Source organism: Hydra vulgaris, chromosome 15, assembly GCF_038396675.1.
Source record: "Hydra vulgaris chromosome 15, alternate assembly HydraT2T_AEP".
Taxonomy (NCBI): domain Eukaryota; kingdom Metazoa; phylum Cnidaria; class Hydrozoa; order Anthoathecata; family Hydridae; genus Hydra; species Hydra vulgaris.
In genome coordinates, this window is record NC_088934.1 from 35,521,723 (window position 1) to 35,536,929 (window position 15,207).

The 15,207-nt window shown below is 24.3% G+C and overlaps 1 protein-coding gene across 9 annotated transcripts in view; it reads left to right on the forward strand.

Annotated features, from left to right (window-relative positions):
- Nucleotides 1-15,207, forward strand: part of LOC136091337 (TNF receptor-associated factor 5-like) — a 103,146-nt gene that overhangs the window by 26,410 nt on the left and 61,529 nt on the right. For 7 of the 9 annotated variants that reach the window (XR_010643911.1, XR_010643912.1, XR_010643910.1 and 4 more), the window contains exons 2-4: nt 966-1,020; nt 1,394-1,498; nt 3,815-3,979. Coding sequence is in view for 1 of the 9 variants with exons in the window: in XM_065818766.1 (XP_065674838.1) it covers nt 966-1,020; nt 1,394-1,498; nt 3,815-3,970 (316 nt within the window). In the remaining 8 variants the exon portion in view is untranslated. The remainder of the gene's footprint in view (nt 1-965; nt 1,021-1,393; nt 1,499-3,814; nt 3,980-15,207) is intronic. The other 2 variants (XM_065818770.1, XM_065818769.1) reach the window with 1 other exon arrangement.

Genomic DNA, 15,207 nt, shown 5'->3' on the forward strand with positions numbered 1-15,207 from the left:
AAAATTTTTATTGTCATCATTCAACTTGTCAATATATATTTCTAAACTTGCAATTTTTTCAAAAAATAATTTAATAATTGTGTTCTTGTGAACGTCTAATATTTCTTTTAATTGAGAAGTCTTTAAATTTTTCATCATTTTTGTTTTGTAATTAAAAACACGTCCGTTGGCGGTATAGTGTTAAAATATATTAAACTAAAAACGGTTTTAAAATGTTTTTAGTTTAATAAGTTTTAATAAGTAACAAAATGAAAATTATAATGCTATTAATTTTATACATTTACTGAACTTTATCTTACATTCCATTTTTAAAAAAAAACGAATAATTTTTATTGAACTTACTTTTTTAACTTCTGCTACGTTTATAATTGTAACAAATGCGAACAGACCACATATACACAAGTGAAAAACTTTTTTTTTTTAGTTTTTCTTTTTTATTTATTTCACTACTGTTATAGCTAAATCTGTTTCAAAACATTCAGTTTAAAAGTATGAAAAGAAATCAATAAAATCCAGAATAAATAAAGTCCAGAAAGAAAAGCCAAGAATATTAAACTAAAATATAAATAAAACACGTTCGCTCAATAGTTACTGAACCCCATAATAAATATGGAATAAATAAAGTAATAACAACTACAATAATTATTATAATAATAATCAATCTAGTTTACCTACCATGCGTTATCTTTGCATAGTTAAAACTGCAAAATAAGTACATAAGTAATTAGGCAGCTGAGCTAAATAAAATAATAAGTAATTAAATAAAATTTGTTTCAAATTATATTTTATTAACAGAGCTAAACAAAATCACACAAAATGAATAATATAAAAGAGTATTTAAACAAACTATTATATTAATTTAAACTCAAAATTTGAAATCATCTTTTTTTAAATAGTTATTGTTTTTGTTACCTATAAACAAATTTAACTTACCTTTATAAATTGCAAGCTATTTTTTGATTTAGAAATAACGGAGTTTTAGTTTGCCCTTTAGACAATACTATTTTGAAACCTGGACAGGTAACTTGATTTTTTTTAATTAGTTATTTTAATTTAGTTACTTACATGGTTTACTTTTTTACTTTTTACTTTACCCTAATTTTACTGTTTATCTATTTTTTTTTAAAAAAGGAATTCTTACTATAAATTTTAAACGCTACAATATTGTAAATTGATATAGTTTATTTGGGAAATCTGGGCGTCTTTAAAACAAGTTGTGTTTTCTTCTTACTCCGGCCGTCTGCATTTTTTTGTATAATATCTACCGTTTTTATGTATTTAAACGACAAATAAAAATTAAAATAATAAAAAAATAATAATAATAAAACATAGACAAGTTTATTTTTTTATAATAGTTCGTTACTCAAAAGTGATAAAATATTTTTTCATATAGACTTTTCGCGATAAAGCTATTGAAAGAGATATTCTGCAATTAAAAGTTAAGTGTAATCACTCCTTGAAAAAATGTCAATGGACTGGAGAACTAAAAGCAATTAATGTATGTATTTTAAATTTTGTTGTAAAATTATCTTATATATTTAATGGAGCAAATTAACTCTAGGTTTTCTAAAGTATCTAAAGGGGTGTGGTAAACAGTAAACAATTAATTAATGAAAATTAATTGTTAATTAAATAATTAACAAACGATTAATCAAATAACTTAATGTTTTAAAACTATAACAATGTTATAATTGTTTTCATTTACAATTTATTGTTATTATTTCACTTATCCGGTATTGGTGAAAAATGTTAACAATTAATTCAGAAGTACCGCGAATTAAAATGTCGTATGGAAAAAAATCGTTCTTAAATTTGTGAAAAAATGGTTAATCAAACTTGAATTCCATTAATCGACTTCAAGTTTCTTATATCATTTAGAGCATAATAATAAAATTTTTCCGGCTAAAACTGCTTTAGAAAAGACAAAACATTTACGACCAAGAGTTGCTACCTTACATAATAAAACAGGGAAAGCCTTATATGTTGTATTCGTTTTGAGATTTTGGCCAATTTTGAAGATATTTAAAATAGCTAGAAAATTCAAGGACTTAAAATCCTTGACATCGACATGCTGTAAAGAGAACTGTTACGAACTACGCATGCTCACTAAAATAAAAATTGCTGAAGACTTTGAGGAAAAACAAAAACACTTGAGAGAGGTTTTTCAAAATCTCTTTATGAGTTGACTTCAGGTGGAACTAGCTGGTGCCTTACTCTATGCCGTTCAAACAAGTTTATATTATGGTCGTGACATGATTAGAATAAATGGTTCAATGCCTTCAGAATGAGCAGTTAAAATTGTATTGAAAAGCTATATGGTTTCAGCTCAATTTAGATCAATGATATCTTTGGGTGTGTTGATAATGGTGCATCAGTAATGAATGGTATTCTTTATAAGAAAAAAATTCCAGCAATGGAAACACCTGGAAAAAACTATTTAACGAAGAAGGAAATGAAAACTAAGAAACTTATTCTAATCCTGATGATGATAACTAAAACAAAGAATGCTGGAATGAGGAGAGTATGAGTTCTGTTGAGGAGGAAACACAAATTTAAAACGTTAAATTTTAAAACTATGGTATAATTCAATTAAAGAATTGTAAAAATGTCAAGCTGTTTATAAAATCACCATATAAAATTGATACGCTTTCATATTTTTAAAATTAAAATATTTGATACAAAACACCTGTAGATCTGATTTAGGAAAAAAGCTTAGACCTATTCTTCTGTTAAAAGAGTTCATGGAATTAAAAAAGCTCTTGTAGAAACATCCAGAACAGATTAGATCTCATCAAAATAAAAAACAAAACACATCTCTGATATTGTTCAGGTTTTCATAATGTAGAGTTAAGTGTTATGGCACTTGGATAAAATCTGATAAACTTGCTTTGTTTTTCTCAAAATCTTAGAGATTAGTACAATAATATTGATCAAATATGATAAAATGTTGTTTCTAAAACAATTACTAAAGGAAAAAATTAAAATATTGTTGGTTTACTATGCTGTTTATAGTTCAGGTAAATTTAAATCAGGTTCAAAATAACTAGAAAATGTTTTAAAAGAACCGAATAAAGATGTAATTGCTAAATTAGTTCAGAAGTATAGATATAATTATTTTACATGAGGAAATAGAAGTAACACCTTAGTCTGATATTAAATCTGCTTATAATGTGGAACCAATAAAAAAACTAAAGCTGAGGAATTAGCAGAAATAAAATCAAATATAACTCTAGCAACAAGAAGAACAAAAGGACTATCTAGTAAGTCATCCCCACAAGAAAGTTTGACTTGCGTTTAAAATCACTGGGAAAGTTATTTTAAATACAATTATTATTTAGCTTTAAGCTAGTTTAAATGATGACATTGTTAATAACTTATACTTTTTAAGACCATATCTGATAAAATTAAAGAAATAAAATATTAAGAACTTGTATTTAATTTTTTCAAACTGTAGAGTTTATTTTAAAAATTAATAAAAACTGATAAATTAATTTTTTGAAAACTAATCGTTAATCAATTTTCTTGAAATTCCGAATAATATACCACCACTATATATTTAATTTCTTTGAGCAAAAACTTTTCAGTATTTTTAATTAGATTTTATTTCTTGTTATAATGGTTTTATTTCTTGTTAAAAATGATTTATTCCAAAGGTTTAAAATTTTCTATTTCTCTTTAAAATTTCTATTGAGAAAAACTACTGAATGTCATATAAAAAAAACGCTTATTAAAAACATTGAAAAAACAGAGCAGTTTAAAAGAAAGGTTTTTTTTCAAATAATTAATAATAGTTTAAGTATAATTTTTGTTTAAGAACCATTTAGGATCTTGTGAATATCAAGAGGTAAAATGTCCTAATGAACAGTGTTCTACTTCACTTTTGCGTAAAGAACTAACAGATCACTTGAAAACAAAATGTACTTATCGTTTGAGTAACTGTCAACATTGCAATCAAAAGATTCTTTTTTGAGAGAAGCAAGTAAAAACATTTATTTTTTTTATTCTTTTTTTTAAAGAAAGCATTTCATTTTTTTATTTTTATGTATATATATATATATATATATATATATATATATATATATATTTATATATATATATAAATATATATATATAAATATATATATATATATATATATATATATTTATGTATGTATGTATGTATGTATGTATGCATGTATGTATGTATGTATGTATGTATGTATGTATGTATGTATGTATGTATGTATGTATGTATGTATGTATGTATGTATGTATGTATGTATGTATGTATGTATGTATGTATGTATGTATGTATGTATGTATGTATGTATGTATGTATGTATATATGTATGTATGTATGTATTAGGGGCGTATACAGGAACTTATTTTTGTGTAAGTCGTAAAAAATTTTTGCCCCTTTTCCTCCGTTTTTTGTTTTGTTTTATTTTCGGCCGGATAAAGTGTGTTTTATAAAAAAGTTTTAATAATTGTTTAAATGATGAATAAAATCGCTAAAAAGGTCACTAAAGCTGATTTAATGATTTTTGGTAATTAAAAAAATATTTTTTTTAAATACTAAGCTAATGTAGTATATATACAGATTATAAATTTTAAAAACAAGACTTCTGTAGACAAAGTTCAAGACCATGATATGAACATAGAAAATAAAAATCAAATTGTATGTGCAAGTCGTAATAAATTTTATTTTAAAAAAAAATTAAATATAAAGGTACAAAACAAGGCATCTTTTATTTTTAACTAATTTTGAACAGTCTATTTATTTATTCTCAAGTTCATAATGACTGACTTATTTATTCTCAAGTTCATAATGACCACTTCCGAACACTATCTTACAAATATTCTGTACAATGCTAAATAATGTTTTCACAAATATGTCTGGCTATGATAACAGCTGTTCAGCAAATGGTAGCTAGGGTCGTTTTCAATTGAATTCACCATAAGGTTAACTAGGTGTTTTTCAGTCATAGTCGGTCGCAATTCGGTTTTAATGAGAGCAAGTTTACTAAACAATAAAGAGCGCTCTTATTCAGCAGTAGCTGAATAAGACTGGGATTTTATTGAAAATGCAAAGCGTAACACAGATATAATTTAATATTGACTGAAGGCTTTTAAAATATATTATATAAAATAGCCTTAACTGAATTGAAAAAGAAAGAATATCTATTTGTTCAAAAGTATTTGACTGCCTGAAAACATCTAGATAACGGATTTCTTCAACGACACTTCATTGAATGACTTCATGTTATATTGTGAATTATTTTTTATCGAAAAAATGAGTGCGATTTAATGCAATTTTTTATCGCTTTTAATTGCATAATCAAAAAAATCGCTTTTATGCTAACGGCCAATGCAGTCACTTTGGGGCTTATATTTGATTGAAATATTTTTTTTGTAAACTCAACTTCTAATAAGATTAAATTTAGTTTTATTTTTAGTTAATTCAGCTAACTTTTCTTTGTAAAATCAGTTGTTATAAAAATTAACGAATTTACTTTTACCAAATTATGAAGGGAATAGTAAATGTGAGTAAAATTAAAAAAAGTAAAATTCTTCATAAAAACCAATTTTTTTTTTTTAATTTTAAATATATTTCTCAACGTTTATATACTTATATAATGTAAAAAATTCTCAATAAAACATCAAAAAAAAAACAGAAAAAATTTTACTTTTAATGCTAAATCGTTTACTTTTACCCCCTTTTAGGTTGTTTTGTGTAATGTTGTTTTAATGAATATAAACCTTTTTCTTAAATAGTTTACAATATGATATAGCGTTAAATTTTATATGTTGTAATTAGGCCAAAATGTTAAAAGATTACTTACAAATATCATAACTAAAAATATACTTCACAAACGATGGCTAAAGGCTAGATTTGTAACCGGAAGATTTCGTATGATTTCGGAAAAATAAAATTCTTTCAAAGGATATTGAGAATCAGGAATGTTGTTTTTTTCGTACAGAATATTGCGAAACAAAACAAAAAAAGCCAATGTTCATTTCGCAAATGCTACTTACGAAACGTAACCTTTTGCAAGTTAAGTTACAAAAGAAAACTATTTTGCTACAAACGAAAGTAGCGCTTAGGAAAGTCGCATTTGCGAAACGAGCTTATTCGCTAAACAACGTTTCGAAGTATATTAAGAAAGTTTGTTGACCAAACGGTTATTATAATTGTACAAAAATAAAAATTGTATACTCCATAATGCTTGTATTAAAGTTCACTTTTAATTTTATAACATAGTAACATTTTAGGGTTTTCTTGTTTGAAATAATGATTAAAAAACGAATTTCTTTCAAAACGAAACTATTTTGCCCCGCTACTTGCGAAACAATTCTAAACGGGAAAAAAAACATACAAAACGCGGCATAATAAACGTATTTAATTACGTTTTATAAATAAAATACGCATAATTAACTAAGTAACTAAAATACTAAATATAAAGTGATATTAAAAAGTTTCAATGGTAAACTTATATAAATAAAGCAAGACTTTCATTAAATATACTTTTTAAAATGTCATTTTATTAATAAGAATTAAATAATAAAGATAACTTGAACAACGTTAACAAGCGAATGCAATCGCGTAATTGGGAAACAATGTCTTTGTTTAATCAAAAAAAGCCTAATTTAAGTAATGAATACTAAAACTTAATTATATATTAACATGCATAAAAATAGCTTCCACTTGTTTTCAAATAGAACTATTTATGTTTAGTGAGTTTAATTTAACTTTTTCTTTGTTTGTTTGTTTGTTTATTTCTGAGGTGCCCTGCTATATGAGCTTTGGCATTTGTTACCGTAAAAACAAGTAAATTAAGAAAAATTTTAGAGACATCATTTTCCAAGATTTTTTCTTAAATGTGTTCCCTTATAAGAAAACAAATAAATTTAGGCGGAAAGGTGGAACGGACACTTGGTCCGCCTTGTGTCGCTGGCCCTGGAAAATGCTTTAACACGCAACACCCCCAACGTTTTTGGAACTATACAACTGCTAAAAGTTTTAAAACTCAACCTATTTTGGATGGTAGTGAAAAAATAAATAAAATATTGCACCAAAAAAGCAATCAATTCCAATACAACCCTTTCCCGGATCTTCGACCCGAGAAACAAAACATATCTTTAATATAGAAGCTCGCCAGGACTACACAAGGGCTGAAAGTTTCAGAACTATTGTTACTCTGAAAGGTAGTGAAACACTAAATGCGTAATTCAGTAAAAACAGACAACGGCCAAACAACATTTGAAGTTAAATTAAACTTTGTAAGCTAAATACATATCTATATAGGTTTGTATATGTATATATATATATGTATGTGTATATATATATATATATATATATATATATATATATATATATATATATATATATATATATATATATATATATATATATATATATATATATATATATATATATATACATATACATACATATATATACATATATATATATATATATATATATATATATATATATATATATATATATATATATATATATATATATATATATATATGTATATATATATATATATATATATATATATATATAAATATATATATATATATATATATGTATATATATGCATATATATATACATATATATATATATATATATATATATATATATATATATATATATATATATATATATATATATATATATATGTGTATATATATATTTATATATGCATATATATATATATATATATTTATATATATATATATATATATATATATATATATATATATATATATATATATATATATATATATATATATATATATATATATATATATATATATATATATATATATATATATATATATATATATGTATGTATGTATATATATATATACATATTTATATACATAAATCGAAAAGTTTCTTTTCGTAAAGCGTTATTACGGAATCATTTTTATTTTTTCCGTATAAATCATACGGAAGGTGAATTTACGCATGCATAACTTCCGTAACAGCAACTTCATTTACGGAATATAAAAATGCGATGTTTTTGTAAGTTTTGTATATCGACGAACAACCCTACTATAGACTACAAATCATATTTAAAGTTGCAGTTTTAGAGTAATCATAATACAATTTTTTTTAAACTGCCAATATAAAAAGTTTTTTGCTGAATGAATGTCATTTTTTGATAATACGTAAGTCAAAAAGGCCGACTAGTGCGGATTTTTCAGCTCTTTCAAAACATCCAGTTTTCACAGTAGAATCAATTTTTCCAAATTTTTCAACTCGATTCATTTTTCTTTTAAAAGTTATGTTTTGTGCAATATCAATGAATTATTTCAAGCAATTTGACTATAATCAATATAATATGTCATTTAGTATTGTCTTGAATTAAAGCAATCGTGAACAGGTTGCTTTAAAACGGAAGAATAAAGTTCAGTATTGGGGATCGTCCATAAATTACGCAATGCTAAACTTTATTAATATTCAAAAAACACATCAACTGTTTTCCCTGAAGTTAAAAGCATTAAGTTAATTTTTAAAAAATTAGAATAGCGCATAAACTTTATTGAAAATCGTTGTGTAAAGGAGTTCACAACGAGCTCTTTTACACAACGTGTAAAGAGCTCTTCTTCTTTTACTTTTGAAATAAATCTAGTGTTGCGTAGTTTATGGACAAGCCTTTAAACAAAAACGCTGTCGCTCAAGGGTAGCTCTTCTTTTTTCCTCGTTATCTTGTAAAACTTTTTTGCCTTTTTAATTTCAGACATATCACAATTCACTATTCCATACAAAGCTTTATTAGCGAAATTATCTTTGAGGTTTTTTATGGTTATAAGTGCTGTACCTGTTTTAAAGCGTTCTATTTAATTATCAACACACAAATAGTTTTGCTATTATTTTAACTTTTATGTTAGAAATACAAAATTGTAGACTAAAAGAAATTTGGTAAATAAAATTGTTGTATTTAATGTAAACTTATAATTGATGTGTAGACAATCACTAAAAAAAAACGTTTTTGCTCAAGGGTAGCGCTTGAAGATTTTTTGTCATATGCTATCTAGTTAAACTTTGCTGAGTTTTTTATAGTTCAGACATAGCTGGGTTGATTATTCAATACAAAGGTTTACAAATCAATTAGCAACTCATAAATATATTGCTCTTTTTCACAAATATATTGCTTTTATTTATCTTTTATGGTAATAAAATGAATTGTAAAATTGTGTAAAAATAGATATTTTGTAAATAAAAGTGATGTTGTTGGTATAAAACTTCCCATATTAAAATTTATCGAGTTTATACAAACTTTGAGTTCAGCCAAAATAAATTTTACCAAAAATTTAATTTTGTAATTTTAATACTTATTTGCTTTTAAAAGTGATAATCGAGAGCCCGCGAAATTTAAGGGTCAAATTATGTGATCAACAGGAAAGAGTTTGCTTTCAATCAAAGGCTTCCAAAAGGACTTTAATCATAAGATTTCATAATAAAATCGACAATGGGTAAAATACAGTCTTTAATGAGAAATCTAAATTGGGAGCTGAAGTTAAAAAGATTACGATCAAACTAATTAGTATATTAGATTAACGAAAGAAAGCCTAATGTGGATTAAACTTTCCGTTTTCTTGTGAATCTCTGCAACATGAATATCAATATGAGATTATTTCTAGTGTACAAAGCTCTTTTGTCTGCTTATGTCTAACTAAATAGACATAAGCGTCTTAAATAAACATTCTTTAACATTGGGGTTTATTTTAAAGTCACACTGACCACGGCTGAATGAAACTGTTTTGTAGAAAGTTCATTTTCTAACATTTGAAGGAATCAAACGTGTTTATCGCTCAAACATATACAGCATAATAAATATTTATAAAAAACTTTTTATCAAATATTTCTTTAAAAATGATAACTTTAGTTAATAATAAATGGGTTTGTTCTTATATGACAAAATATGCACTTTTTTCAAACGACATGTTATTACACAACATTTTTTAATATAAAGAGTAACGTCCATTGCATGTTTAAATAACAATAAAAAATGCGTTTGAAGTTTATAGCACAACAGTTAAAAGATTGATTCTTTTTAAAACTGCTTAAAAATTTGAATAATAAGAATTAAAGAGGGGTTGAAATTAAAAAAAGAACCTGTAGCCAAGAAGTACTTGAAGCATCCCTGACCCTTTTGAAGTCTAGTACACATAGAATAGTCAATGCAATTTTTTTTAAATAAAATTATCAAAAAGCAACTAAAATAAAAAACTATCGCTGGCATTCTTTTTTCCATAAATTTGTACTTCTTTTCCTTAATACTGAATGGTTTCAAGTTAAAAAAAATGTTTTTAACTATTTGATAAGATAGTGGAAAAGCGCCTATGATGGCATACTTAATATTGGAGCTTCATTATTCAGTACCCTGAAGACCAAGAACAAAAATTTTGATATGGATACATTCTTTTTTACATTTAGAACAATAATAACCCTAGGAGTTTTGATCAGTTTTTTTTTTAAATTTGTTGTTTTTAATTAAAAAAAAAAAAAAAAAGCACAAGTATGCCTTCATAGACAACTAATGCTTCTATGATGGCATGGGGAAGGATGGAGCTAGTTAGCATTAAGGGTAACTTGACGATTTCATTTGACCTTAGAGTCTTCCCTCAGAAATGCTAGAAACTACGCGTAACCATCCTAACTAGCTGTAGGCAACCCGTAATACTGGTTATTATTAAATATATTACTAATAAAAATTAAATTCTTATTTACTTTCTCTAATGAAGTGAAAATTTATTACTACTTTTTTAGTTCTGCTTACTTTTTTTTTCTTGGCTTCCCGGTTCAACTAAAATGTTAGCTTCATTAAAGATATTTATCCATTTATTTCGCAGCGTTCGAACATTAAATGCGCAAATCACAACAAAATTGTTATGTTAAAAAATGACTGGAATTATATGCGTAGATCATCCAAGTCTTATTTTAAAATTGCGGAAAATTGTTTGGGCAAAACATCCAGAATATATTTCCCCCTTCTTCCTCTAAGATTTACTTTTAACTGAGTAGTTTCTATATTTTTTCAAACTGCTCTTTATTTTTCTAAGAGCGAAGAGTGAAGCTTAAAAAATTAATATTTATAAAAGTTATACCTAAACTTGTATGTTGATATAAATTATTGATATATAATTTGTAAATTTTTATGAAAAGAAATTCTTTTGTTCAAGGACCCAATTGCTTTTACTCGACATTTTTAAAGTAATTGTTACGCTTTACGTGAACACAAATTTGAGCAAAATTGATAAGTTTATTCACATAAAGATGACCAATTAGCCTAAAACCGCTGAGTAAAAGCAGTTGCTTTTTTTTATTTAAATGCATAATGAGCTGAAAAGATTATAAAACAGATGTAAAAACCATATGAAAAAGTTGTAAAAAGTATTTAAACTTGTATTTACTTTTTTTTTAAACAAATTTATTTACATAATATATAACTAAACATGTAACAAAAATATTTAAAAAAAAAAAAACCTTTATAAAAAACATTTTTCTTAAAAAACAAATTAACGTTGAAGGCACTTTTCAAAATCAGTTATATCCGCCGCCATCTACAGCTTCGAGGAGCCAAGCATAGCCTATTGTAAAGAAAACCAATAGGAATGGTGATTAAACATATATTTAAAAACCTACGTGATTCCATATTAGAAGAAAGTTATAGAAAAGTAAATTGGTAAAAATTAAAATAGAACAAAAGAAAACCCGGATTTTTAAAAGCTACTTAACCATGAGCATTTTGAGAATGGTGTACAATTTTGAAATCAATATTTTTTAATGAAAAGCTAACTCATTTAACTAATCTCAATCAAAGAGCAAAATTATTAATAACGCTAAAGATAAAGAAAAAGATACAAAAATTGTACTTTAGTAATGTCAAATGTTATTTTGGCGTTAAGTGAATGAATAAAAGCAGTTAGTGAAACTACCTGTAATTATTTTTAACGATAGAAACCAACAGGAAGGTAAGCCAAGCTGTCTATCAACACAAAACATTACAACAGAAACATCACATCAAGTACGCGGAGCATTAGCAGATAGGTTAAGATATTTGTAGGATCACATTACAATAAACATTAGCAGACATGTTTTCTATATACATAACACTATAAAGGGCCAGTTAACAGACATTAAATATATAACAGTAAGGGATCGTCCATAAATTACGCAACGCAAAATATATTTAAAAAACGGAAGTAGGAGATATTAGGCTCTTTATTAAATTAAACTTTTTTTTAATTTAAGTTTGTCAAAAAACTAAATTATGTTTTTGATAAAAAAAATTTCTAATTGTCAGGTTGGTATTTTTTAATTTACTGTTATTTTTTTTTGAGCTAATTGAAAGTGTTAATATTACCAAGTAATGTGGATAATATGAGCACTTTGGCTACTTTTTTAAAACCTCTGTGCTTAAAAAAAGCAGCAAATATCTAAGTAAATCAAGAAAAGGATCCCTAAAAATTGATTATTTGCAAAAATTTTGGATCGAGCATAACTATTTATGAAAATAGTCCAATTTCCGCTTAAAGTGCTCATATTACCCTAATTTATCCTAAACTTACTGTAGAAGGAGAGCAAAAATTATTTACTAAAAAAAAAAATTATATATATAATGGAAAAAGGTAAGCCAAGCAAAACAATAAACATTAATTAAATTTTTGTAAAATTTGAAAAAAGATTTTTTTCTTTCAAATAAGTATATACAAATGATAATAAAGCACAATAGGCTTTTCACTATTTTCATGAGTAGTGCTTTTATTTTCATTAGTAGAGCACTACTGACGAAAATAGTGAAAGACCTCTAGTGCTTTATTATCATTTATATATATTTATTTAAAAGAAATGAATCTTTTTTCAAATTTCACAAAAATTCAATTATTTTTTTTTTGCTTGGCATACCTTTTTCCATTATATTGTTTTTGGTAGTTTTGGTATATTTATATATATATATATATATATATATATATATATATATATATATATATATATATATATATATATATATATATAATATATAAGTATATATATATTATATATATATATATACAAAAATATATATATATATATATATATATATATATATATATTATATATATATATATATATATATATATATATATATATATATATATATATATATATATATATATATATATATATATATGTGTGTGTGTGTGTGTATACACACTCACACTCACATTGTACTGTACACAAAAGAAAAAACAAAACTTATTGACGAAAAACAAATATATATTTACAAACAAAAACTTTAATGTCTTCAAATAAAAATTTTTTTAATTGAAGAGATAAAAGTTTTTAATTATTCCGCCGGACCTTCGACCCCTGCGTGAGGGGTATAGGCCGCCTCATCTAAATGATAGGTGGTCAGACCCCCCATACTAAGCTCACCTTTTAAATGACCTTGGGTCAAAGGTCCGGGCTTCTTTTGTCGAAAGGCTTTACAATCTTCATACGTAAGCTCAAAAAATAAAAATAGAAAATTATATAATTTAATTGAATTTTAAAATTTAAATTTTAATTGAAAAAGAAAAATTATAATTAAAAAAATATAATACTTATAATCAAGCAAATATTATAGAATTGAGAATTCATAATAACGGTTTGGTGTTTTATCTAAACAAAAAGAAAATAGACCTAAATACTCTTCTTGCCTGCTAAAAGGTAAATAAAAACACATAAAAAAGAAATTTTCAATGAAATTTCATCTTTGACAATTGACAGCTCATCTATATGGAAAAAATTTGTAAATATATGATAATTGAATTTTTTTTACATAAGTACATGTATGTAAGTACATAACATAAGTACATCTACATTAGTAAGAAAAATTAAAAAACATAGTAAAAAAAAAAATTCTTTTGAAGACTTTATAAAAATATTATTATTTTAAACTAAATTAAGAACAGTATGCCTCTTTTACCAACTCGCCTTTGAAGGAGAACTTGTGAAAAAAAAATAAAAGAAATAATAAAAGTTAAAAAAGAAACTTAACCAACTTTTAAAGTATCTAAATAATAAAAAGCTTATTTTTAATATATCAGCCTAGTCTAATCTTTAATATATATGTATATATATATATATATATATATATATATATATATATATATATATATATATATATATATATATATATATATATGAATTTGTAAAAACACTTATCTACTATTTGATTACTTTAACACTGTGTTTTACCATCAGTAGGTTCATCAGGAAAAATTTTCCTGATGAACCTACTGATGGTGAAACACAGTGTTGAAGTAATCAAAAATTAGATAAGTGTTTTTACTAATTTAATTTAATATTGCTCTGTTCTTTTAGAACCTTGAGCACTCTGTTTGTAGAATACACTAACATAATTTATATATATATATATATATATATATATATATATATATATATATATATATATATATATATATATATATATTCATATATATATATATATATATATATATATATATTAAATATATATATATATATATTAAATATATATATATATATATTAAATATATTAATATTTAAATATATTTATACATAACCAACAAATAAAGATATTTATCTTTATTTTATTGATAAATATATACAACGTATTCTTGCTTTCCGAGCTGTTGCTTCAGATCTAAAATAGAAAAAGCATTTTAATTTTAATTTATTTATTAAAAAAAAGTGAAAAGAAAATCTAAATAATTAAAGCTTACTTACTTAATACTTCATTGCTATCTAAGAAAATTAATACGCTATTATAAAGATTTAAAAATGTTTTACCCAAGTGAAATACTAAAAAAAAAAATTCTTCAGCTACCGGATAATGATGTCGACGAAGCTAAATAAAAAAGATATTTATTGCTTGTTTTGTTATTAAATAAAAAACAGAAAAGGAACAAACTCTAAAATGACAAAAATGATCAAATTACTTTAACGAAAAATTAAACAAACAAAGTGGTAGTGGATTTAATCCAAAAATGGAAAGAACTTTTAGAAAAAGCGTACTGCTTTTAAATCTACAAAAATTTCCAACTTACTTTTTTCTATCTATATTTATCTAAAATAAAAAATGAATTAATGAGTTACCATTTCTTTTAGTTGATCCAGAAGCAACTAAAATATATTATTAAATAAAAAGCTTATTTATCTAATCCTGAAGACGTTGCAATAAATAGTTTTTTTTGCTTAAAAA